The 26,137-nt window shown below is 43.8% G+C and overlaps 1 protein-coding gene across 2 annotated transcripts in view; it reads left to right on the top strand.

The window, feature by feature from the left end:
* Nucleotides 1-997: 997 nt before the first annotated feature.
* The window catches only part of LRRC20 (leucine rich repeat containing 20), a 384,326-nt gene continuing 359,186 nt past the window's right edge, over nucleotides 998-26,137 (top strand). The window contains exons 1-2 of one of the 2 annotated variants that reach the window (XM_029609045.1): nucleotides 998-1,106; nucleotides 4,375-4,510. In XM_029609045.1, the coding sequence (XP_029464905.1) occupies nucleotides 4,429-4,510 (82 nt within the window). In that variant the 5' untranslated portion in view covers nucleotides 998-1,106; nucleotides 4,375-4,428. Of the gene's footprint in view, nucleotides 1,107-2,707; nucleotides 2,728-4,374; nucleotides 4,511-26,137 lie in introns of those variants that run through there. The other variant, XM_029609044.1, reaches the window with a different exon arrangement.

Here is a 26,137-nt window from a genome sequence, read left to right as displayed (position 1 = left end):
CCAATAAAGGAAAAACAATAAAGAGTTCAAGAAAGCACAGGACAAGGAAGAGGATCATTAATTGCAAAGAAGTGAGAGGAAAGGCAGAGATCGACTGGGATCTATGGCATTGTAGCAGCGAGTAAACTGGGAACACTAGAGGGGGCCTTATCTGCTATTACATTCTACACAGTGTCAATAAGTCACATGTGCATAAACTCCATCAGCAAAGATATTAAATAGTATCATCAAATGTTCAGAAATTTGACAGTTGAAATTTGTCCACTCAAGCATCTTTCACAGATATTCATAAGCATCCCCCCAAGAGCTTTCAGGTGTTGACCTGTGTGTGCAGCATCACCTCCGACTTGTCCTATCCTAGCTGGTTTTTGTTTGTTTTTTAAAGATAAGGGCTATCACCAGCTCTTCTCCACCGTGCACACCCCTTTTTTGTTCTCATAAAATGCTTGGACAAGGAGCCACTTCAGCACATCACTTAAGCGGTCAGCCCCCAACAGAGTTCCATCGGGTTGATGGCGTTTTGCACCTGCCAGAATCCTTTTTTTTTTTTGGCTTATCTATTTGTTTTCTAGGCCACCCTCCAACATATCCAAACAAAACTTCCACAATGTTTTCCCTTTCTTTTTTCTCATTTATTTTTAAAGGTGTGTGTGTGTGGGGGGGAAGGTGTGCGGGGTATTTAAACTTCAAAAAGCTTGAAGTTTGGGGGTTTTTTTCGCAAATACAACACACATAACCTTTTTTTTAAAAAAAAATTATGATGTCATAGAATCCCGCCTCCCTCTTCGCATAGTGAATATGTAATAATCTGAGTATCTGCAAGAAACTATCGGATCCCCTCCCAGGCCCGCGGCACAGGAGGAAGTGCCCGGGCGGAGGCAGATGTACGACGTGACCTCGTTCAGCCCGCCCAGAGACCTCCCCGGCATCGTCATGGTCCTCGCCTCGCCTAGCCCCCCCCCCATATTTTGTTCCCTTTCAGGTCCGAACACCGGGAACCCGAACAAGAAAAGGCGTGCTCGCGCCCTGATTGGTCGGGGCGCGGTGGGCGGGAGAGGGTGACTTGCATCTGTTGCTGCTTCTCAGTTGCCGGCTGCGAGTGGAGGGTGAGTGCATGCGAGCGGTGGCGGCGGAGGAAGAATTGTGTTCATATTAATAATAATGAAAGAGCAGCAAAGTCTGGCTTTATAAGGAGAAGCGGGGCGGGGACTTGCTGCGCGTTTGGTTTCGGGTGCCCGTGCTATTCTCCTTATCCCCCTCTCCTTCCCCTCAGGGCTCCGTGGAGGGCAGAGAGCTGGCGGGGTCTCCCCGCACCTTTCCTTCGTTATTAGACAGTGGATAGCGCCGTGCCCAGCTGCAGCCCGCTTTGCTCTAGCTGGATTTTCTAGAAAATCCCCGGCTCTTTTGTTGTGGTGACGGGCAGTCTGCCCTGGATTCGAATAAAAAGAGTTTGCTCAGACCAGACAGAAGTGCCGAATGTGTTTTCACCCCATTGCGTCTTTCGGGGATAGGGCGTTGATGCTTTGCTCACGATGTATTGCTCTGTGTACTTTAATTCAGGAAAAGTGACTGTTATGTGAGGCCATGGAGAGTGTACAGTAGTCCCTGGAAGGGGAAAGCGCGCTGTGAATCGGGCTTGACACTCGTTTCTTAAGGGAGTATCCTCTTTAGACACCCTTCGTGTCCTCGTTGCAGCATTTCAAATGGGGGTGTGTGTCGTTTCTGTGTTTGGCCATGGAACCAGAAAATAATAGGTGCTTTTTAATTAGGGATCAGGGCCATTTTCTGAATGTGTATATAAACCCAACCTAAGCTTTCTATTTTTTTGTTTTTGGGTGTGTGTTTCACGTCCTCGCAACTTGTTTGCGATTTGTATTTTAACTTTTATTTAAAATAGTTTTGATCTTTTAATTAAATCATTGACTTAACTAACCTGTTCTTTTCTAACTTCAACTGTTCTTTAGATGTAACTGGTTTTGTTATTACTCTAATTAGTGCATTTGTAAAGCACTGTTACTAGATGTTAGTTTAACTGTAAACTGATGTGATGTTACTAAACGAATGTCGGTATATAAAAGCTACAAATAAATTAGTAATTATCGTGGGCACTCACCTGCACTATACATTGTGTGCTAGAAGAATAGCTATTGTTCTTATTTGTAACTCACAATTATGGTATCCAATGACTGTTATTACATAGCAGGCTTAGAGGTAGATCTTAAGGTACGCCAGATTTAACAAGATATGCGCGTAGCCGCGCGTATCTTATAAAATCTGGGGTTGGCGCGTGCAAGGCTGCGCAAAATTGGCAGCCTGTGCGTGCCGAGCCGCGCATCCTGCCTCCGTTCCCTCCGCTTCCCCTATCTACCCCACCCCCAGCCCTACCTAAATCCCCCCCTACCTTTTGTTGTGCAAGTTACGCCTGCTTCAAGCAGGCGTAACTTGCCCACGCCGCCTCTGCATCCCCCGGCACAGGCTGCAGTGCTGGGGGGACTCGGGACTACTCTCCTGGCCTGCCCCCGAACCATCGCCATGCCCCCGGACTGCCAACATGCCCCCGGACATGCCCCCTCCCGCCCCTTTTACAAAGCTCTGGGACTTGCGCGCGCCGGCGGCCTATGCAAAATAGGCCGCCGGCGCGCAGGGCTTTTAAAATCTATCCCTTTGGTTTCTCATCTGCTGCCATCCACACTTTGCCGATCTGCTACACCTCTCTGTCACTACCAGGTATAAATAGTACTACTTGCTGCTGCTGAGTCACTCAATATAAAGAATGACCTTAAAGCCAATAGAAGAAATCTTTTATTGTAATCCAATAATCCAATTTTCACCCATACATTTCTGGATTTTTCCAAAAGTGACAATCTGTTTAAAACTGATTTTTACCCTAATTTTAAGCTTAATAAAGAGTAGTTCCAGAGCTTCAGATGCAGTCTTCCAGACCTACAGCAACTGCTGGAAGCCAGTAGGGGCCAAAGCACTTGCAATGTTTCAAGTTCTGCCCCCCCCCCCAGTGACAGCTCTTGCCCACCAGTGCCAGTGATATGGTGTTTCAAGTCCTGCCTCTCTTCCCCCTCCCCCCCAGGCAGCCAAGATGCCTGTTGCTTGGTGCTGCTAATGCAGCATTTGAAGCAGGCCATGCCCACCAGAAAACACATCCTGGTGGGCTCCCTGGCCCTGCCAAAAGCAGAAGTGCAGTCTTGCAGAGCACAGGAGCCCCAATAAGCAAGCAGCTGAAGGAGAGAGAAGCCTAGAGTCGCCTCTATTAAGAATGAATGCTGTTGCAAATGGGGGGGGGGGGGGAGTGAGAGAGAAAGGGGCATGGTAGGCAGGGGATTGGGAGGGGGGGGGGGGTAGAGATAGGGATGTTGCTGAATGGGTGAGTGGGAGAATCTGCTCAATATTGTTCTGGCTTTGGTCCACCAAAATAAACTCTGATATTTACCCAGAAAAATAATGAATCACATTTTTCCACTGATTTTCTTCTGTTTTTTGTTCTTGCCATAATAAACTCTGACATTGGTAAGGCACTTTTGTTTGGCTGGCTAAGTAGTACGATGGTGAGAAACCTAGAAATACAGGTTCCTATTTCACTTTCTCCATTCCTTGTGTGGCGTTTAGCAGATCGCTTAGCCTCCCACTTTTGCTCATGCTTATTTTGTTAATGCTTTGCACAAGGACCCTCATAGCCATATAATTGACCTTTTTATAGTTCTATACTTTCCCTCTGTTGCCTCAGGTACAAAACTAGATTGTAAGCCCTGTGGAGATAGGGAAATACTATAGTACCTGAATGTAATCTGCTTTGATGTAAAATTTGAAGTGCCGAAAAGCGGAATACAAAAATCTAAATCAATAAACATAAGCAAAACATATGAGAATGTTTCTATTGCCTTTTTGACAGCTTAAGTGACTTTGTGTCTGACAAAAAAACAAATTAGGAGCCCTGTGTGACTCACGGATTTCCACTGAGCATTTCATTTCATTGTATGCCAGCTATGAGAGAGTCTCCACCTAGCTCCACTGCACATAAAGCACTTTGTAACAATATCTTTATTCCAGTGCCATAAAAAGTACCAGATTATCCACTTGACTACAAAAGGTAGGATAGGTAAGTTAAAGACTGATGCTGTCACTTCCTTCAGGATCAAGTTAGCACTTAGAAAAAAAGCTGAAATAAAGAGTTGGGTTTTTTTTTTTTTTAATTCTTCTGACTCCTGGGCTCCTTGGTGTGAGCTGAAACTTGAATGCTTTTGATGTCCTGCTGTACCTGAGGTGTTGACACCCAAGAGCTTGTCCATTTCCTGAGCTCATTTTGCAGGAACAGTGTAGTTCCTCCTAACATTTTCCCTTTATTTTTTTTTTTCCCCCTAGGTCAGAGTTTTCTGGGGGCTTGTGCTCTTGTGGAAGTATTGGTGTGGTGCCTCTATGCACAAAAGAATGGCTGAAGCAGTAGCCCGAGTAGCTAGGAAGGTCAATGAAACTGTGGAAAACAACGAAGACCATCTCGGTAAGCTAACACTTTTTGCTCTGGTGTGCTCTGCTTCTTTCAAAGGACTCCCCCCCCCCCCCCCGCCCCCACCCACCGTGCCCTCCCACAGGTTAAATGATCGATGATGTACTAAGTGATTCTAGCAAGAGTGTAAAACATGGATCTCTTCAGGCTGCATAAGTTTTGCATTTATTCCCATACTCTATATTAATGTAATGTTTGTAACATGATGCCAGGGTGTCAGACTGTGGGGCCAGGTGTGCTCCCTCCATGTCACTGACTGGAGATCCTGAGCAGAGAGTTGGTCATTACTGCACTGGCCGGTGTCACCTCTCTTCTTCCCCTCCCCATCAACTACCCAACTTTCACATTGCATAAAAATTCTGGGAAAGCTGCAATATATGCTGTAGAATGCCAGTATATAATGGGCCGGATTTTAAAAGCCCTGCGCGCCGGAGTGCCTATTTTGCATAGGCCGCCGGGACGCGCGTAAGTCCCGGGGCTTCGTAAAAGGGGCGGGGAGGGGGCGTGTCTGGGGTCAGGGGGCGGTTCGGGGCGGGCCCGGGGGCGTGGTGCTGGCCCGGGGGCGTGGTCGAGGCCTCCGGACCAGCTCCCGGGTTGGGTGATGGCGCGCCAGCAGCCTGCTGGCGCGTGCAGATTTACGCCTACTGAAAGCAGGCGTAAATCTGCCAACAAAGGTAGGGGGGGGGGGTTTAGATAGGGCCGGGGGGGGTGGGTTAGGAAGGGGAAGGTGCGGGGGGGGGGGGGGTGGAAAGAAAGTTCCCTCCGAGGCCGCTCCAATTTCGGAGCGGCCTCGGAGGGAACAGGCAGCGCGCCAGGCTTGGCGCGCACAAGTTGCACAAATGTGCACCCCCTTGCGCGCGCCGACCCCGGATTTTATAAGATGCGCCCGGCTACGCGCGTATCTTATAAAATCCAGCGTACTTTTGCTCGCGCAAATTTATAAAATCTACCCCAATGTGTGTGTATAAATATATTCTCTGGATGGAATTGAAATAGTTGCATGGTGTCTCTGGCACACTTCTTAAGCAGAAGCACAGGGATTACTATCCTCAACCAATAAGCCTTGATACGTTTGATATAACTGCAACATCATTCTCCGCTTTGATGGGGGGTGGGGTGGGGAATTGGATTCAGAGGGCTCCCTGACTTTTACAGTCTGAGGTACTGCTATGTCTACGTACGGTGGGGAAAAAGCACAGAACTGTTTTTCTATGGCCAAGTCCAAAAGCAAAGCAAGTCAACATTGCCTGAATTTTCAGGACCAGTACAAATGTTGCTTACTAGTAACTTTTTTTTATGGGTTTGACAGTTGCTTGTAAATATTACTACCCTTATAAGGACTGGGGGTAATTTCACAGACTACACTTAAGAGAAAATTAGGGGTAACCGGCATGGCAGATATTACCATAAAAAGCTTCCTGGGCAGACTGGATAGACCATTTGGATCTTTTTTGCCGACATTACTATGTTACCATGTTAAAATTGCAGCGAGTTCTGAGGTATTGTAGTGTATTCACTGGCTAGAGCTGTACGGCTTATGGTGGGTTTAACTGAAAGTGCTGAGCAAGATTGTTCAATTACTTTTTTTTTTTTTTTTATTTCCAGTCCCAAAAATGTCTTCCATGGTGTGAAATTGATTGATTGCCTCAATCTAACATTGGTGCATATTTGCTCCACATAAGTGACCACAATTAGACCAGAACTGGTGTAATGCAGAGCAGAAGGTGGCTGCATTGGCAGAACTTTTTCTGTGGGAGCCTTGCTGAATAAATACCTGTACTGATCTGCATTGGAGCCAGTGGTATTTATTTATGTTTAATTTTCTGCCTTTTGCCAGTTCAAATATTCATGAACAATATAGTATTTACAAAGATGTACCAGAGCTTGGAATTTTTTTTTTTTTTTTTTTTAACATGCAGAGCAGTAGTAGGGGAAACACAATCCTTCTAGTGGTGATGTTGCAAGGCAAAACTAGGAAAGGCAGTGCACCACTGGAAGCAGTGTCTTTCTAACGCCAATGTTTTACAAGAGCACTGGAGGAAGCATTGCTTTGCTGGAGCTGCTCTTCTTCCAGTATTGAACTGTAGGGCAGTTCTGTGGAGGACAGGGTGGCATTGCACTGCACTTTTAAAGTCAGTACTTCAGGACTGTGCTTGTAATGTGCTATGTTAAAGAGTGCTGTCTTTCAGACGAGAGATTTAGCATGGGTACCTGTGTAGTCAGTTTAGTTTGCAGGATGATGGTGGTATGCTTTTTTTTTATTTTTTGTGCCGTGTGCTGTAAAAACAGTGCAAGGCAGCCAGGCGGCTGCAATTTCCGTGCATTTTCTGTAGAGAAAGTGTTACTGTCGCAATGTCATGTCACAATATCAAATTAAATTGAGCAGCATTGAATGACTTGAAGGCTTTTCCTTGAAAAGATGCATAGACATCTCATAGATATTCATCACGGAAATAAAGGTAAAACAAAAAAGAAGATAATCGTTTTATTGGACTAACTTAAACACCCACCCGTTGGGAGGGGCCACCTAAATAACTCCACTGCTCAGCTGTGTCATTTAGAACTGGCAGGTGAAACCCCCCCCCCCCTCCACAGAACTAAAGGTTCTCCCAAGGATAGGGGGGAGAGGCTGCAACAGAAAATAAAAAAAAAACACATTCATAAGGTAAAATAAAGGACCCAAAAAGCACGAAGGAAGGCGATCTATAATAGCCGTCAGGATGAAAGAAAAGAAATAGATGCCTGTAGTCTTAAAACAATCCTTTATTGCAGTAATTTCCACTAGGTGTCAGTGGAATTTAGCAAGTAATGCATCACTGGCTTCCAGCCAAAGCAGCGTCCCTGCTGGGAAGACAGGAGGTAATAAACTTCATACCTAAGAGTAAAAGAGCCCTCAATTTACTTTTCAAAGTAACATTTGGCATTTACAGTCCTTTATAATCAACTAAATGGCCAGGAACTCTCTCCTTATAAATTTAATTTAGGCAGGAAAAGGAACAAACTAGCTTTACCTTAATAGATATGTACTGATTCGTCCCTTGCTATCGAAATTAATATTTCTTCACTCCTCTCCCCTACCCCTTTCTGTGTCTCTGCTCTCATTTCTTTGGTCTTGATCCAATCTGTCTGTCCCTTTTCTCTCCCTCCTCCTCTCACTGATAGAAGTACAGTACTGTTTGTTCCTCAGCAGGAGAAGGGGCTGGAGGGGCATATGAATTCTTCAGCACGTTTCTGAAGCCATCAGACAGTGCCCAAGATGCGTATAGGTCCCAACTCTATTCCAGTGCCTAACAGCTGGATATTTAATGGCCCGCATGCGTAGAACACAGGGGTTAAGTGCGCGGCCGGGCCTTGCGCGCATTTTAAAAGGGGCCCAACCACACACGTAACCCTGCGCACAAGAGCCAGGCCTTGGCAGAGGGGTGGTCTTGGGGGGGGGGGGCGGGGCTAGAGATGCCCGGTACAGCAGCCATTTACGCTGTGCCAGGGGATCATGTGCCGGCAGGGTGCTGGTGTGTGAAACTTGCTCCAGCTCCTTTGCAGGAGCAAAATGTAAGTTACAAAAATGTCTCCCCCCCCCCCCCCCCAGTTTTGCCTGGGACGGGGTGAGTAGAATAGGGGAAGGGAGGTTAGGGGAGCGGGTAGGGAAGTTCCCTGGGGAAGCCTGACGATGCGTCGCCATGTGAAATCGCAAAATTCTACCCCCTTGCATGCACTGACCGGGATTTTATAACATGCGAGCGCGCATGTTATAAAATCGCTCGTCCATGTGTGTGCGCCGGGTATTGCATGCACATGGATGCATGCGCGTTCTTCTTTTTTTTTTTAAATCTACCCCAAGTGCTTTAGTGAACACCATATTTTCTCCAGAACCTGGTGTTTCACTGGTGGCACTTCAGTCTCTTGCAGTTATAATTTAAAATGGATTAAATATAGACAAGGTGCCATCTTTAAGGAGTGCCATGCTGGGTCAGACCAAAGTCCATCAAGCCCAGCATCCTGTCTCCTAAAGTGGCCAGTCAGGTCACAGGTACCTGGCAGATACCCAATAGTAAATCTATTTTTTGTGTCTTCTCCCAGGGATAAGTGCTGGCTTTCCCAAGTCTACATGGTTAATAACTGTTGATGGACTTTTCTTTCAGGAATTAGTCCAATCCATATTGTAATCCCAGTATTTTAGTTGCCTTAACCACGACCTCTGGGTAGCGTGCCGTGTGAAAAAATACTTCCTGCAGTTTGTTTTAACTCTCCCAGTTGCTAGTTTGATAGAGTATCTCCTAGTGTTGTTTGAAAGTGTAGATAACCGTTCCCTATTCACTCATGATTTTATACATTTCAGGCATATCCCCTCTGACTTTTCTTTTCCAAGCTAAATGTTGTTTTGAAACCATTGAAAACCAAAACCCATATCCAAGACGGGTTCTGGCTGGCAAATTGGTTACAAAATTGGGATGAAGAGGATTTCCTTCATTTAGCACTTTCCAATGAATTTTTCATTTGGTCGGTTCGAAAGCCAAATTTTCAAAATGATCAAGTTTGGTTAAAAACTTTGAATGAAATTAGCAACGAGAAACATTGGGGCAGATTTTAATAGGGAGGAGGAATAGCCTACTGGTTAGAGCAGTGGGCTACAAACCAGGAGACCAGGGTTCGAGTCCCGCTGTCGCTCCTTGTGACCTTGGGCAAGTCACTTTACCCTCCATTGCCTCAGGTATAAAACTTAGATTGTAAGCCCTCTGGGGATAGGGAAATACCTACAGTACCTGAATGTAAACCGATGTGATATCTTGTCGGTATATAAAAAACAAAGAAATAAATAATACATATGCACGGGCAGACAAATCTACACCCAATTTTATAACATGCGTGCACAGCCACGCATGTTATAAAATCCAGGATCGGCGTGTGCAAGGGGATACACACTTGTGCACCTTGCGTACGCCGAGCCCTAGGAGAGCCCCGATAGCTTTCCCTGTTCCCTCCGCCCCCCCCCCCCAACCTTTTGTTTTGCAAGTTGTGCTTGCCACTGGGAAGGCGAAGGTTGCACGTGCCGGCTGAGTGCTGGTGCGCGATCTCCTGGCCTAGAGGCTCTACGGAGGCCTCTGGCCACGCCCCCGCCCCTTTTTCCAAGCCCCGAGACATATGTGCGTCACAGGACTTATGCGCGTCACCGGGCTTATGCAAAATAGGTTTGGCGCGCGTAGGGCTTTTAAAATTTTCCCCATTATCACCAAATTGTCAGTAACTTTGCTTGCATTGGGCTTTTGTCATGCTCACAGTGAAGAAAATGCTCTGGGTAATCAAAGAACATGGGGAATCTTGGGATGGCACTTACTTTTGGAATATGATTTTAGTCAAAAATGTTATCCCATTTTTGAGTGATCCAGAAAAGTTTTGGTAGTAGGCTAAGCTACTTTTGTCCATAAGGCACCGAGTATGTGAGCCAATACCATGCAACAGCTGCTTAAAGAAAATGGCATCAATGTTTGACCAGGGACCTCTCCAGATTTGAACACTGCTGACAACATAGATGCCATTATTAAGGTTGAGATGGAAAGTTTTAATGTTGAAGGAAAGTGGTTAGGAATGTTATTCCACCAAAACTTTGCATTGAAATTTGGAATTGGTTTAATTAATTTTGGAAAAAGATACTCATTTATTTCCCTGCTTCTTTTAAAGCCATTTTGCAAGGTAACAGTGGGCACATCAATTATTAATTATATGTTTATATCTGTTTTGAATGCTGATTAAAATGGTATATTGCATGTTTTTTTTTTAATTTCTGGATCCTGCTGCAATGGGGGAGGCAAAGGTTATGTAACACCTGATATTTATTTATTTGTATACCACCTGCCCAGATTCCCCAGTTAAGTTCTGAAAATCATTGCCAGTGGATGTTAGTCAGTTAGTGTAGCTGGGTTTAAAAAAGGTTTGGATAAGTTCCTGGAGGAGAAGTCCATAAACTGCTATTAATCAAGTTAACTTAGGGAATAGCCACTGTTGTTGTTGGCATTAGTAGCATGGGATCTGTTTAATGTTTGGGTACTTGTAGCCTGGATTGGTCACTATTGGAAACAGGATGCTGGGCTTAATGGACCCTTAGTCTCACCCAGTATGGAAATGTCTTATATTCTTATTCATTACCCGATATTAAACACAATAAAGAAACACATAGACAAAGTTCCTGTCCTAGCAGCTGTTGAAATAAATTTAGAAGGCAAACATTTTCACAGTCAATTAAACAGTCCCTGTGAACAGTCAGTTCACAGGGATGGGCTATAAAAATGCCAATTGAAGAAAAAATGTTTTTGCCATTCTTTTAAATGTTTTATGGCAGTCAGCTGCAGCTTGTGCGGTAGAGTGTTCCAAATAGCTGGTGTGGTAATAGAGAGAGCGCACAATCCCTTGTGTCAGTGAGCCTTGCATGGCGCTCTGATGCGATGTCCAGTAGACATCTCTGAGAGGATCGCAATGTCTCCCAGGATTGTATATCTGGAGCAAGACTTTTTGACTGCTGCCACACACCGAGCCAAAGATTTCAAGTTGTTCTCCACAAGGGCTTTGAGATTGTTTGGGTGATGACTCTTAACATGGAACTCAGCATTGAAGCAAGAAAAGTCATGAAATTCAAAAGGGTGTGGGACAAACACAGAGAATCCCTAGAGTTAAAGGATGATGCATGAAGCGGGAGTTACCATCTTTAACAGAAGGCATGGGTACAACCTGCATGGGGCAGTTACTACCCAGAAAAGAACAAAAAAAAACCAAAACTTGCTGAGCAGACTGGATGGACTACTTGGGGCTTGATTTGCCATCATTTATTATGTTACTATGCATCATGTTTCTGTAATTGGGATTATTTTTCCCTATGTGCACTACTTTGTACTTGTCCATATTAAATTGCATCTGCCATTTAGATGCCCATTCTCCTAGTCTCACAAGGCCTTTCTTCAGTTCCTTACAATCTGCTGCTGTTTTAACAACTTGAAACAATTTTGTGTCATCTGAAAACTTGGTTACGTCGCTCATTGTTCATTTCTCCAGATCATTTCTGAATATGCTGAATAGCCCAGGTCCCAATACAGACCCCGGGGCACTCCACTAATGACCTTTCTTCATGTAGAAAAATGATCATTTAGTTCTACTGTTTCCTGTCTTGTCCAGCTACTAGTCCTCAATAGGACACTTCCTCCGATCCCATGACCTTCCAGTTTCCTGAGAGGTCTCTCATGATGGACTTTGTCAAATGCCTTCTGAAAATCCAAATATACTATGGGGCAGATTTTCAAAGACCCACGCGCGTAAATCCAGGAGGATTTACGCACGTAGCGGGGGTTAAGCGTGCTGGGCCTATTTTCAAAAGGGGCCACATGTATGATCTTTATCCTGTTGGACTGTATACCCTCCCGGACATAAAGTGTCACTCCCCCACCAGGTTGATCTTCCCTATCATTGCGATATAATTTGTACCCTGATATAGCACTGTCCCATTGGTTATCCTCCTTCCACCAGGTCTCTGTAATGCCAATTATATCTAGCTCATCACTTACTGCTAAATACTCTAACTCTCCCATCTTACTACTTAGACTTCTGGCATTGGCATACAGACATTTCAAAGTGTGTGTTTTGTTTGTATTAACAACCTGCTTTTCAGTTGATAGAGATAATTTGGAAATCTTTAGCTCAGGTGAATTTTTTACTTATAGGCACATGTTTGCTTTTATTGGAACCTCTCTGTTAGGATGCCCTAACGCTCCTGTTTCATTAGTATCCTTCAAGGATACATTCCTCCGAACCATGCACTGCTGAGTCACTGTCTGCTTTTCCCCTTTGTTCTAGTTTAAAAGCTGCTCTATTTTTTTTTTTTTTTTTAAAGTTAGTGCCAGCAGCTTGGTTCCACTCTGTTTAAGGTGGAGCCCATCCTTTCGGAAAAGTTTCCCCCTTCCCCAAAAGTTTCCCCAGTTCCTTACAAAACTGAATCCCTCTTCCTTGCACCATCGTCTCATCCACACATTGAAACTCTGGAGCTCTGCCTGCCTCTGGGGATCTGCACGTGGAACAGGAAGCATTTCAGAGAATGCTACCCTGAAGGATCTGGATTTTAGCTTCCTACCTAAAATCCTAAATTTGGCTTCCAGAACCCCTCTCCCACATTTTCCTATGTCATTGGTGCTCACATGTACTACGACAGCCAGCACTGTCTAAAATCCTATCTAGGTGATGAGTGAGGTCAGCCACCTTCGCACCAGGCAGGCAAGTTACCAGGTGGTCCTCATGTCCATGTCCACCAGCCACCCTGCTATCTAATTTTTAATAATTAAATTACCAACTATTAAGGCCGGCCTAACCCTTCCCTCTTGGGCAGTAGCCCTGGGAGACTTGTTCTCAGTGTGAGAAGACAATACATCACCTGCAGAGCAGGTACCTTCTGGTCCTCTTTTATTGCAAATGGTGCGGGGCCTCCTGAAGCTGGGGCTGTGGAATTCAAACCCTGGATTGCTTTTTCTGGTGATTTGCAACCAATCAATGCTCAGTAGAATTTATATGGGTAGAAATCCCATGTGTGTTGAGTAAGAGTATGGTGAAGGAGTATACTCCCGTCCACCTGGACAAAATGGCCAGTCAGATGATGACATGCTAAGAGAAATCAGGGAAGCTAACCAATTTGGCAGTGCAATAATAATGGGAGATTTCAATTACCCCAATATTGACTGGGTAAATGTAACATAAAGTTCCTGGATGTAATAAATGACTGCTTCATGGAGCAATTGGTTCAGGAACCAACAAGAGAGGGAGCTATTTTAGATTTAATTCTTAGTGGACTGCAGGATTTGGCGAGAGAGGTAACTGTGTGGGGTCACTTGGCAATAGTGATCACAACACGATCAAATTTAAACTAATAACTGGAAGGGGACAATAAGTAAATCTACAGCTCTAACACTAAATTTTCAAAAGGGAAACTATGATAAAATGAAAATAGTTTAGAAAAAAACTGAAAGGTGTAGCTGCAAAGGTTAAGTGTTCAACAGGCATGGACATTGTTTAAAAATACAATTCCTAGATGTGCAGTCCAGATGTATTCCACGCATTAAGAAAGGTGGAAGGAAGGCAAAACGATTACCGGCATGGTTAAAAGGTAAGGTCAAAGAGGCTATTTTAGCCAAAAAACCCCCACCATCCTTCAAAAATTGGAAGAAGGATCCATTTGAAGAAAATAGGAATAAGCATTGTCAAGTTAAGTGTAAAACATTGATAGGACAGGTGAAGAAAGAATTTGAAATTAAGTTGGCTGTAAAGGCAAAAACTTCAAAAATATATTCAAAACAAGAAACCTGTGAGGGAGTCAGTTGGACCGTTAGATGATCGAGGGGTTAAAGGAGCTCTTAGGGAAGGTAAGGTCATTGCAGAAAAACTAAATGAATTCTTTGCTTCCATATTTACTAATGAGGATGGTGGGGAGATACCAGTTCCGGAGATGGTTTTCAAGGGTGATGTGTCAGATGAACTGAACCAAATCACTGTGAACCTGGAAGATGTAGTAGGCCAGATTGACAAACTAAAGAGTAGCAAATCACCTGGACTGAATGGTATGCATCCTAGGATATTGAAAGAAAACAAAAATGAAATTTCTGATCTGTTAGGTTACAAATTGTAACTATCATTAAAATCATCAGTTATACCTGAAGACTGGAGGGTGGCCACTGTAACCCTAATATTTAAAAAGGGCTCCAAGGGCAATCCGGGAAACTATAGACCAGTGAGCCTAACTTCAGTGCCGGGAAAAATAGTGGAAACTATTCTAAAGATCAAAATCATAAAGAATGTAGAAAGACATGGTTTAATGGAACACAGTCAATATGGATTTACCCAAGAGAAGTCTTGCCTAACAAATCTGCTTCATTTTTTTTTGAAGGGGTTAATAAACATGTGGATAAAGGTGAACTGGTAGATATAGTGTATTTGGATTTTCAGAAGGCATTTGACAAAGTCCCTCATGAGAGGCTTCTAAGAAAACTAAAAAGTCATGGGATAGGAGGTGATGTCCTTTCGTGGATTACAAACTGGTTAAAATAAAGGAAACAGAGTAGGATTAAATGATCCATTTTCTCAGTGGAAAAGAGTAAAGAGTGCATAGTACTCTTGCTGTAGTTACACGATGTTAGGTTCCATATTAGGAGCTACCACCCAGGCAAAAGATCTAAGCATCATAGTGGATAATACTTTGAAATTGTCGGCTCAGTGTGCTGCAGCAGTCAAAAAAGCAAACAGAATGTTAGGAATTATTAGGAAGGGAATGGTTAATAAAACAGAAAATGTCATAATGCCTCTGTATCACTCCATGGTGAGACCGCACCTTGAATACTGTGTACAATTCTGGTTGCTGCATCTCAAAAAAGATATAGTTGTGATGGAGAAGGTACATTGAAGGGCGAACAAAATGATAAGGGGAATGGAACAGCTCCCCTGTGAGGAAAGGCTGAAGAGGTTAGGGCTGTTCAGCTTGGAGAAGAGACAGCCGAGGGGGGATATGACAGATGTCTTTAAAATCATGAGAGGTCTTGAATGAGTAGATGTAAATCTGTTTACACTTTCGGATAATAGAAGGACTAGGGGGCACTCCATGAAGTTATCAAGTAGCATATTTAAAGACTAATCGGAGAAAATTTTTTCACTCAATGCACAATTAAGCTCTGGAATTTGTTGCCAGAGGATGTGGTTAGTGCAGTTAATGTAGCTGGGTTTAAAAAAGGTTTGGATAAGTTCTTGGAGGGAATGGCCTCTGTTATTACTGGCCTCAGTAGCATGGGATCTTCTTAGTGCTTGGGTTCTTGCCAGGTTCTTGTGGCCTGGTTTGGCCTCTGTTGGAAACAGGATGCTGGGCTTGATGGACCCTTGGTCTGATCCAGCATGGCAATTTCGTATGTTATATGTACCCCCAACCTACTTATTATCAAATGATACAGGTAGTTTGGAGTCATTTTTATATAAATATATTTAAATACATTTGGGATTTTTCAGTATCCTTTGAAGATACCTCCCTCCAAACCCAACTGTTGGCTCTCCTCCATGTTCTAGTTTAAAAATTGCTCTATCTCCTTTTCAAATGTTAGTGCCAACAGTCTGGTTCCATCTGGTTAAGTTGGAGCCCATCCGTTGGAATAGGCTCTCCCTTCCCCAGAATGTTCCCCAGTTCCTAACAAGCATTTAGCATTTATTGACATTTCTTGTTCACATTCTTCACAAATAACAGTCAGAGGCAAATTACAATAGCATTCACATGCATAATAAAATTACATCATAAAACAAAATTATCTAAAAAAAACTAAGCGGGTTAAAATACAATAGACAAGTTCTGTTTCCTAGGAAAAAGAAGAAAACAATATTGCTGGCCACAGAACAATTCTAAAGTATATGAAACTTCAACAGTCGTCAGAAAGCTTGTCTGCAGCTCCTATTGATTTTGGAATCAAAAGAACAGCAAAATAAGGAATGTTTTACTGGTAGCCTTCTGATCATATGCTAACCTGAATTGAAAGGTTTTTAGGGCCTTTTTAAAATAATTATGGCTTTCAGCCATTCTACACACTGGCAGCATACCTTACCTCGGTCACTCATGCAGAACACAGACCCTCACCAAATCAGAATAAAGAGACCATAAAGTATAAATTGAATTGGAAACCACAACAAGCCGGACTGTATGAAGTGCAACAATGGAAAAATAAGGAGGTCCATATTCAAAAGCAGTTAGCCGGATAGTTGAATATTTGGGCACATATCCAGCTAATTCTAGCCGGCGAATAAGTTAGGAAGCTAGAATTTAGCCGGATGACTTAGTCATCAAAGTCTGGTCGAGCCAAAGAGCTGTCCTAAAGTTAATTGGCTATACTTAGCTGGCTAAGTTTAAGATAGCTGGCTATATTCAACAGTACAGCTGCACTATTGAATATACTTCCAAAGTTAGCTGGATAAGTTTACGTGGCTAACTTTGCTATCTGGACTGTGTCTGAATATAGACCTCAAAAATACTATTCCTCAAAACAAAATCAAGGAATATAAGGAATCACTCAAAATAGTAAAAACATCCTAATAAAAAGAATACATATTTCAAAATAGCTGATGAATATAACAGCCAATAATTTAAAAACTCAATTAAAAATTATAAAAAAAAATTCCCAAACATCAATAAAATATTTCAAAATAGAAAACACATCACATAATACCCAATAATTAAAACTAAAATCCCTGCTTTCTATACCTGGGAACTTTTGATTTTCAATCTCCCTGAGATTGCCTTGGATTAGGGTGGGGAGGCAGGAAGGGGGAACTTCCCCTCCGATATATACACACACCATTCTCTCTCTCTCACATACATACAGATGTTCTCAAATACACACTCACTCATGCTCTCACACATGCTTTTTCAGACACACACAGATGCTCTCATTCATTCACACGCAAATGCTCTTATGCATACTCACAGATGCTTTCTCTCACACACATGTTCACTCATGTTCTCATGCATATACATAGATGCTCTGACACATGCTGTCACACACACACAGATGCTTTCTCACACGTCATACAAGCTCTCACATATGCTGTTTCACATACACTGATGCTTTCTCACATGCACAAATAGAAAAAGATACTTTCATGCATCCTTTCACCACACATGCTTTCTCTCATACACCCTCATGCACATGCTGTCTGATACATATACACATACACTTTCCCTCTACCTCACTCAGACTTGCTGTCAATCAGGCTTCCTGAGGTTTTTTTTTTTTTTGGGCTGTTGGCAGATGAGGTCAGCAGGCAGCCAGGGCTTCATTTGTTTTGCTGCCAGCAGCTGCGAGGTTTCCTGTCGTCCTCAGCCACTGGCAGCTTGAGGGCCGCCGCCTTCATCTGCTGGTGGGATCTCCTTTTTTCCTCAGCCCTGGTGGCCCATGAGATCTCCTCTCTTCCTCGGCTGCTGTTGGGTTGGGCTCTGCCAGCAGCCCATAGGGCCTTTCTTGTTCTTTGGCCGCCACTGCCAGCGTGGACCCCCCCCCCCTCCCCCCTCCCCGCATGGCCGCTAAGCCTCTTCTTTCCCTCAGCCTTGTAGGTGCTACATTTCTCTGCACTGCCACAAGGCTCAACTTTTGGCTTGTGTGGTGGGAGCCCTGCAGGCATGTTAAACATGTGTCTGGTGGTCACCGGATGAACATTTTGGGGCACTTTTGGCTGCTCCAAACTGTTGCTTGTCTGACGCGGCTGCCTCACCTTGCCTCACAGAACCGCCTCTGTGTGTAAGGCCCCCGGAGTCTTGCAGGACCCACTGGACCCATGTGCTTCAAACTTCCTAGTGAAGCTGGTAGAGGAGGAAGCAGATGCACTATTTTATTTGTACTGGTGGATGGGGATTGCAATGGAGTGGCAGGACCTTACTCGTCATCTGGCATCCTGGGGCGGCGTCTGACACCATCCAGTGTGTATGTGGATGAAGTTGGAGGACTTCATCCACATACACACTGGATGGTGTCAGATGCCGCCAATGTCCCCCACCCCCACCACATGCCAAGTTGGAGGACTTGGCATGTGGTGGGGGTGGGGGACATTGGCTGGGGCCTGGGCCCACTCATTTTTTTTGCTGGTTCAGGAGAAACATTTTATAACTTGGGACACGAGTGCAGCTATTCACCTTTGCCTTGGCTCTATGAATAGCTGCTGGAGAAAAGACCCAGACTCTGAGAAAGCCAAGGGGGGGGGGTTCATATCTGAGAGAAGAGGTAAGCAAAGGTTCCCTATGATGCCTACATAATTTGCTCTTGGTGAAGGGGAAAAGGGGGGGGAAGACACCATTTTCTGCTCTGCACAGGACACTGTTCTCCATAAGGCCAGCCCAACTTGGAGTCTTGCTCTGGTGATGTCACCTCTCCCACCACATCACTGACACTCAGTAGTAGCGGAATAAAGTACTAAATAAACTGACAAGCCAGGGAGGAAGGGCCTGAGGGACTAAAAGTAAAATTCCCTCAGTAAAGAATATTCTTTTGGAAACACGCTTTCCTGTCTTACCACATGGTGTCACTGTTTTCCCATTTTTGAATAACGTGTGGCATTATTTTGGTTCCTGTGGACTCTGTTCAGTTACATTGCAGCAATCTAGCAATAATCCAAATTTAACCATTTTGAAATTTTAAAGAAGGACTATTATGTACTGGATCCAGGCACTCAAAATAGACAGGACAGGGCTGCTGTAATTAGTTTGTTAATTTTGAACTGTGTGTTTGTTTAAATGAATGTTGAAGTTTTGGGACTTTGAAAAGTTTAAATTTCAAAATTGATAAATTTGGATTAGTGCTAGCTTTTTGATTGTTTTTCCCGAACTCAAAATTTGGGTTTTATTATTTAGTAGCATACAGTTGAATTTCAGACCACCAGTGCTTGAATTTGGAAAATGAACTGACAAATATAATCTTCATTGTCAACTAAATTTCATAGGGATTTACAAATTTTAAGTTTACTGAAAACTAAAAATGGCTTCTCATTTTTAGAGAGAATATCACATAGGGGCGGATTTTCAGAGCCCTGCTCGCGTAAATCCGCCCAAAACCGGGCGGATTTACGCGAGCAGGGCCCTGCGCGCCGGGAAGCCTATTTTACATAGGCCTCCCGGCGCGCGCAGAGCCCCGGGACTCGCGTACGTCCCGGGGTTCTCGGAGGGGGGCGTGTCGGGGGGGCGGGGCCGGAGCGCGCGGCGTTGCGGGGGCGTGTCGGCAGCGTTTTGGGGGCGGGTACGGGGCGTGGCTACGGCCCGGGGGCGTGGCCGCGCCCTCCGTACCCGCCCCCAGGTCGCGGCCCGGCGCGCAGCAGGCCCGCTGGCAAGCGGGGATTTACGTCTCCCTCCGGGAGGCGTAAATCCCCCGACAAAGGTAAGGGGGGGGTGTAGACAGGGCCGGGTGGGTGGGTTAGGTAGGGGAAGGGAGGGTGAGGGGAGGGCAAAGGAAAGTTCCCTCCGAGGCCGCTCCGATTTCGGAGCGGCCTTGGAGGGAACGGGGGGAGGCAGCGCGGCTCGGCGCGCGCAGGCTATACGAAATCGATAGCCTTGCGCGCGCCGATCCAGGATTTTAGTGGATACGCGCGGCTCCGCGCGTATCTACTAAAATCCAGCGTACTTTTGCTTGAGTCTGATGCGCAAGCAAAAGTAGGCTGATCGCGCTTCTTTTAAAATCTACCCCATAGTGTGTCACAGGCTTGCATAGACTGAGCTGCCAGCTGACTTGATTTCTGGAGGCTGATTTTTTTTTTTTGTCTGGTTTTCTTTTTCTGAATGCATGTTCCAGTGCACTGTGACATTTATAGTCTTTTAATTCTTCGATTTTTAAATGGGCTTTCCAGGTACTAAAATGCATTGGGGTGAGGTAGAGGGGAAAGAGTCAGAAAGCTATGATGGGTCTCCTTGCAAAAACTGCGTGGCTCAGCAGCTCTGCCTGGGTGCTATATACGTACACCTCATACTGTACCCTGGAGCTTTTTCTGTGACGGCGTCCACATGCAGATCTGGTTATTGGAGCACTATGACAAATGGCTTTCTGGAGATGGGTAACATTTTGAAGTTGGTGGGCCAATGAGTGGTATTTGAAGACTCCCTATCCTTCAAGTAGGGAACCTCTTTTCCCCTTCAGATGTATGTGTCATTCAACTCTTTCTTCTTTTTTTTTTTTTTATTTGCTTCTAAGTTTAATGAGGTGTGTTGTCACACAGAAAGAGGTTGGTAAGAAGAGGAAAATCCTGAAAACCACACATTCCTTATTCTCCATAGTAGACCAGTCCAGAAAAGTGAGTTATGCCCTCTTGCCCATCAGGCAGGGTCCCAAAACCCTTCAGTTGAAGAGAGGCAGGCAGCTAGCAGCAAAGGAACAGAAATAATACTCTGGAAAGCTAGTCAGTAAGGGCATGATTTGCAATGCCTTTTATGCAGATAAAACACAGTTTTATTTATTTAATTTAAAATTGAGATATAGGCCTCACTCTTCCTACATTTGGCGGCAGTTAATAATAAAATCTGCACATAAATGACTGCTAAGAAATATCCTGAGTCTCTGTGTACATAAGTTTGATATAGATATATATATTTATTTATTACTTTTACAATGATTCCAAGAAATTATCCTTGAACAGAAAAACAAGGTAATTCCAATTACATAAGAAATTATTTCCTCATATTAGCCCACAATTGGGAGAGAGTAATAAAAAAAAAAACAAACAAAAATGTGAGGAATCATTTTTATAAAGAAAAGGCAGACTCCTGGTTAAACTCAGTAAAATACATATTTAGCCATCATTATAAGGGACAGATAACATAGGAGAAGAAACACTTAGTTGAGAGATGGAAGATTGCTTGTGAGTTATAAAATTAGACAATTGTGAGGGTCATAAAAATATATTGACCCATTGCAATTTCATCACTCATTTACAGGGGAAATTTAACCAAAATAAAGTCCCAAATCGTAAACCCGCCCCCCCCCCCCCCCAGGTTGCAACATAAGAAATCTTTTTCTTCTAAGCTAGGTTGCATCAGAAAATATATTAACATGAAAATTCAGAAAAGAGGAAATCCTATTAAGAAAAAAATCTCATTACCAAATCCCAATCTGATTCCACCACAAAAGTAGTTATTGAAGTTGCAGCAATAGTCTCAGTAGTACCAGAGTTTTCCAAAAAGGCAGTAATATTCAGGACATCAAAAGTTCTGAATCCTGATGAAGGTTCTTCTTCGCAGATGGCAAATTAGTAAACCTTAGCCATAGGTGGTAATAAGTTCTCTGGGATTTTCAGTACCTTCATAAAATGTCTTCTTAACATCTGAGATGGTGATAAACTTTCCCAAGCAGAAAATTGTATTAATCTAATATTCCTAGATCTCACCACATTTTCTAAAGATTCAAATTTATATTGCAGGCCATATGGCCTTTTCATATATTCTCAACATTTTCCTTGAGAGAAGAGATCTGAGGTTGAAATTCTGAAACTTGAGCAGATAGCTCTTTTCCAGATCTTTTTTAGTGGTTTGTAGAGATTCAGAAAGTGACTGCTGTGAGATAACATACTGACCCAACTGAGAGGAAAGACCATCAGTTGCTTCCCAAATAGTCAAGAGTAATAACCATGGCGTTAGGAAGAATATAGTCTTCTATCTCTTTAGTTGTTACCTGAGGTGAGGACAAATTCCCTGACAGATCAAACACCTTTGAAGTAGAGGGTACGGCATCTTGTCAGTGAGCACACCTCTTGGCCCTTCAGCTCCCTCCACCATGGGTAGCAGCAGCCCAACTGGCACACTCAGCATAGGTCCCAAAAGACCATCTGGTCTAGGATCCACCGCAGCACCAAAATTGGCCTTTACACCAACCCCTGGTGAGGGTTGCTCAGGGGAAGGAAGGCAATCTGAAGAGTGACATTAAAGTCTAGACGGAACAACGCCAAACTGTCACACGCTGTTCCTTCCAAGGACTTATGTTCGGATGCTAAATGCTGAGCCATTCCCCACTGCTGATGATGACAAACTTGTCGACTGGGCCGGTAGTCATCGGTGAGGAGATCTCAGAGAAGGTACATGTTTCCCCATTGAGATAAAGAGGAAAAGGATTTGACAAGCAGAAAATCTTAAGAGATCTGTCGGTCTCAACAGGAGAGAATGCTAGGAGCAGCCATCTTGAAACCACTCCCCTCAAATCAAATAAGCCTTTGCAAATACTTTTATACAAATTGGGGAGAGGCATTCCAGGGACAGAGTTGAACCTTACATGTATACTGCTTGGTTTTAAAAAGTGTGCATGTAAATTAATCTGCGCAAGCTATGTCTTCTGAAGAGTAGGTGTAAGGTGGTGCAAATAATTTTGTGCATGCACCAGGCCAATTACCCACACATTTTCAATGCAGACCTATAATGCATAAGATCACTTTGAAAATCTGGCGTATAATCAGTGCCCCTAGCCTCCACCGATTTATGTGGCCAAACAGCATAATCAGCTTGTCACCACATATTTGACAGCCTGCCACAGAATCAACATTTCTGAAAGCTTTATATCTCTTAATGCAATCTTTTGAAGGAAGCTGTTTTCCGTCTCTGCTCCTGCTCCAGCCCATCCTCTCACCAACAGCCTGCAGAGAACCATCTCCTTCTGTTGTTCCCCATTTTCCTTCTTCCTGAAGGGAAGTGAACAAGAGGGTGGGGAATGAAGTTGGAGTGGGCAGAGAATTTTTGATCCCTCAAAGATCACTTAAATCCTTATCAAATCAAAAATGATTTTGATATAATTCCTGGATGACATCCCTTCAGAAGAATTTAATCTTTGTCCAAAGGTTCTTGCATCTACATGCATGGCCAGTCATACATCATTTACGAAGACCTGGATGTGTTTTTGGAAGTCTGCGACTGCTGGTGTCCCACAGCTGGCAGACAGGGCATTCATTTCAATTCATTGAAACTTTGACTGGCACCACTGCTGATTAAATTTTAAACTTGAGCTAGTTTAACCCCTTTTGGTATCTGATACCGTGTATCCAATATATGTTGATGGTGAGAGCATTTTAGCATACAGAAGCTGATATACTTTGAAATACAAGTATTTTTTCTCAAGAAAAAATATAAAAAATGGTTTCATGTTTCAATTCAAAACTAAAGTGACATTTCACAGTTAAATGTTTGTAATATGTCTTGATTGTTATTTTTGTGTTTGGTATATTTTGTATTTGTATATAGTTTAAATGCTGTTGAAAAACAATGCAAATGTTTTTCAATAAAAAAACTGACTTTTTTGGATAGTCAGAGGTGTGAATCATTAGGCAAATTTGCTACATAAATTACTCTCCTCTTTAGGTCAAAATTCAAATCTATTAAGTTAGTCTAATAAAATGGTATTACCTTGTGTTTTTTTTGTTGACCTTTAGTTCTGTCATTTAAACCAGAAAATTGTAAACATTGGCAAAGTTCAAATGAAGGCAACACCCTGATTTGGTGGCAGCTGGGGTATATTTGATAAAGGGGGCCTGTATAGCATAGGATCTAGATTTCTTATGCATAATGCTCTGGACCCAGTCAGCCAATAATGATGATGGGGAGAGCTTATTACATAATGAAGCAATGTTCAACCTTGCCATTAGTGGGAGGTGATGTTTTATTCCTTTTAGAGCCCTGTTACCCTAACCTGAGACGCTAGGTAGAATTTCCAGACAATAACCTGAAAACCCCCTGTCCCTGGATTGTAGCAGATCTATGGCCTTGCAGCCAGGTACAAGGGTTGGGACAGGCTGCATAAGAAACTGTTGCCTGATGCAAGCAGGCAGCAGTTTTTTAAATATATACAGTGACGAGCAAAAAATGTAATAATGTGAAGTAATTCACGACAACTTTTAAGGTAATTCCGTTACAATAAGTAATCAAACGAGAAGGAATGGGGTGTTTGACACAATTGCTATTTAAGTTTTTCTTGCATGTGGCAGGCTTGCGGCCAGGCCCTCTTATTCTCTCTTCTGCCTTTTCCAGCTTCTGGCTCCACTTCCCTTGCAGCTGTGGGCCGCCGCCTTCAATCTCGGGCTGTCCCCAGAGCTCCTGTCTCCAAGGCGGACACTTGTGCTCTGCGGCGGGCCTCCCCATGTGGTCCGTGGAGACACTGCCATCCCGCGCCGCACTCCTCCCTAGGCGTGCGTGCATCTCCCTTTTCTTTTAAACGGGTTGCAGTGGGAAACCAACCCGCGGCCCTGAATGATGATGTCATTGAGCTCTGGTATATAAGGTCGGGCCCAGCCACGGTTAGTTGCCTTTGCAATAGGTCTCCACTTCGTTACTTCCTTTGTGTTCCTGGTTCCTGTTCCTTCTTTGTTCCTGATCCTGGTTCCGTTACTTTTCCTAGTTCCTGTGCCTTCTATTTGCTGTACTTGATTTACGGACTGACTTCTGGACCCGAGCTCTTCTTTGCCTGACCTCGCTACTGATTATCTCCCGGACCTGACCTTAGCCTTGCCATTACCTCTCGCTTGCAGCCTGCCCTGACTTCAGTCTGTTCTATGATGCCTCCTCAGTCTCCACTCTGGACTTGGCCATTCAGGCTTTAGTCTGCTTTTACCCAGGCACCCCCTGTCTGACTTTCTTTCCTATTGGCGCCCAGGTCTCTGGGTCTCCGCCTCGTCCAGTACAAATTCTCCATTACTACAGTTGCTGGCCCCTGGCTGACCTCCTCATCTACCAGAAGACCTCAGATGGAGGCCCACCTAACGCCAGCTGGCGCCAGCACCCAAGGGATGCTTGGACCCTTTAACATAGTGCTCTGGGAGCATCAAGATTCTTGTCTTAAAGGGTCCAAGCATCCCGACCCCCCCCCCCTCCTCTCCCCCCAAAGAGTTAAAAAAAAAAAAACCCAAAAAAACAACTCTCTAGAAGCTGCCCCAATGCAATAAAAATGTTTTTAAAAGTTTACAATGCTAACTACAGCTCCAGAGTTGTTGCTAACTTTCATGAAAATAACACGGCTTTTAATTTTTCAAACAAGCCATGTTTTATTTTACCATGAAATTGCTTAGTAATGAGCTGCTTTGCTCATTACTAAGCAAAAATCCTATTTCCCCCCACAAAGATGCCTATTACTCATATCTACACAAATATTAAAAAAGAAATCAACCTTGCCAAAAAATCTTTTTATGCTCACTAAATTCAATCTGATAGTGTTAATCCTCATACTTTAATATTGTTAAAGTCCTCACCTCGACACACCACAACTCCTATGACCATATAAACAATGAATTTTGTAATAATTTAGTCAACCAATTTAAAGATAGGATTGCAAATATTTCTTCAGAACTTAATCACTTACCTATTCTCCAACTTACCCTTCTGTCACCGATCTGTAACTTTACTGATTTCAAACTCGTTGACCCAGACACACTTACTTGCATTATTTTAAAATTGAAACCTTCTAATAGTCCCTTTAACCCCTGCTCTAGCCACTTAAAGGAAGTAAAAGATCACATTTCACCATTTCTAACAAACGGGCCGATACAGTACAGTGCGCTACAACGGAGCACACTGTTAGCCGGCATTTGGACGCTCGTTTGACGCGCTAGCTTTACCCCTTATTCAGTAAGGGGTAATAGCGCATACAAAACGCGCGTCCAACCCCCCTGAACCTAATAGCGCCCACAACATGCAAATGCATGTTGTGGGTGCTATTAGGTATTCCTGTGCGATTCAGTAAGTAAAATGTGCAGCCAAGCCGCACATTTTACTTTCAGAAATTAGCGCCTTCCCAAAGGCAGGCGCTAATTTCTCCGGGCACTGAGAGAGTGCACAGAAAAGCAGTAAAAACTGCTTTTCTGTGCACCCTCTGACTTAATATCATGGCGATATTAAGTCAGAGGTCCCGAAAGTTTAAAAAAGTAAAAAAAAAAATAAAATTGAAATAGGCTCGCGGGTTGAAAACCGGACGCTCAATTTTGCCGGTGTCCGGTTTCCGAATCTGTGGCTGTCAGCAGGCTTGAGAACCGATGCTGGCAAAATTGAGCGTTGGCTGTCAAACCTGCTCACAGCCGCCGCTCCTGTCCGAAAAGAGGTGCTAGGGACGCACTAGTATCCCTAGTGCC

Source organism: Rhinatrema bivittatum, chromosome 7 (assembly GCF_901001135.1).
Source record: "Rhinatrema bivittatum chromosome 7, aRhiBiv1.1, whole genome shotgun sequence".
Classification (NCBI taxonomy): domain Eukaryota; kingdom Metazoa; phylum Chordata; class Amphibia; order Gymnophiona; family Rhinatrematidae; genus Rhinatrema; species Rhinatrema bivittatum.
The sequence above is the reverse complement of the archived record's forward strand: the minus strand, read 5'-3'. Positions and strand labels throughout refer to the sequence as shown.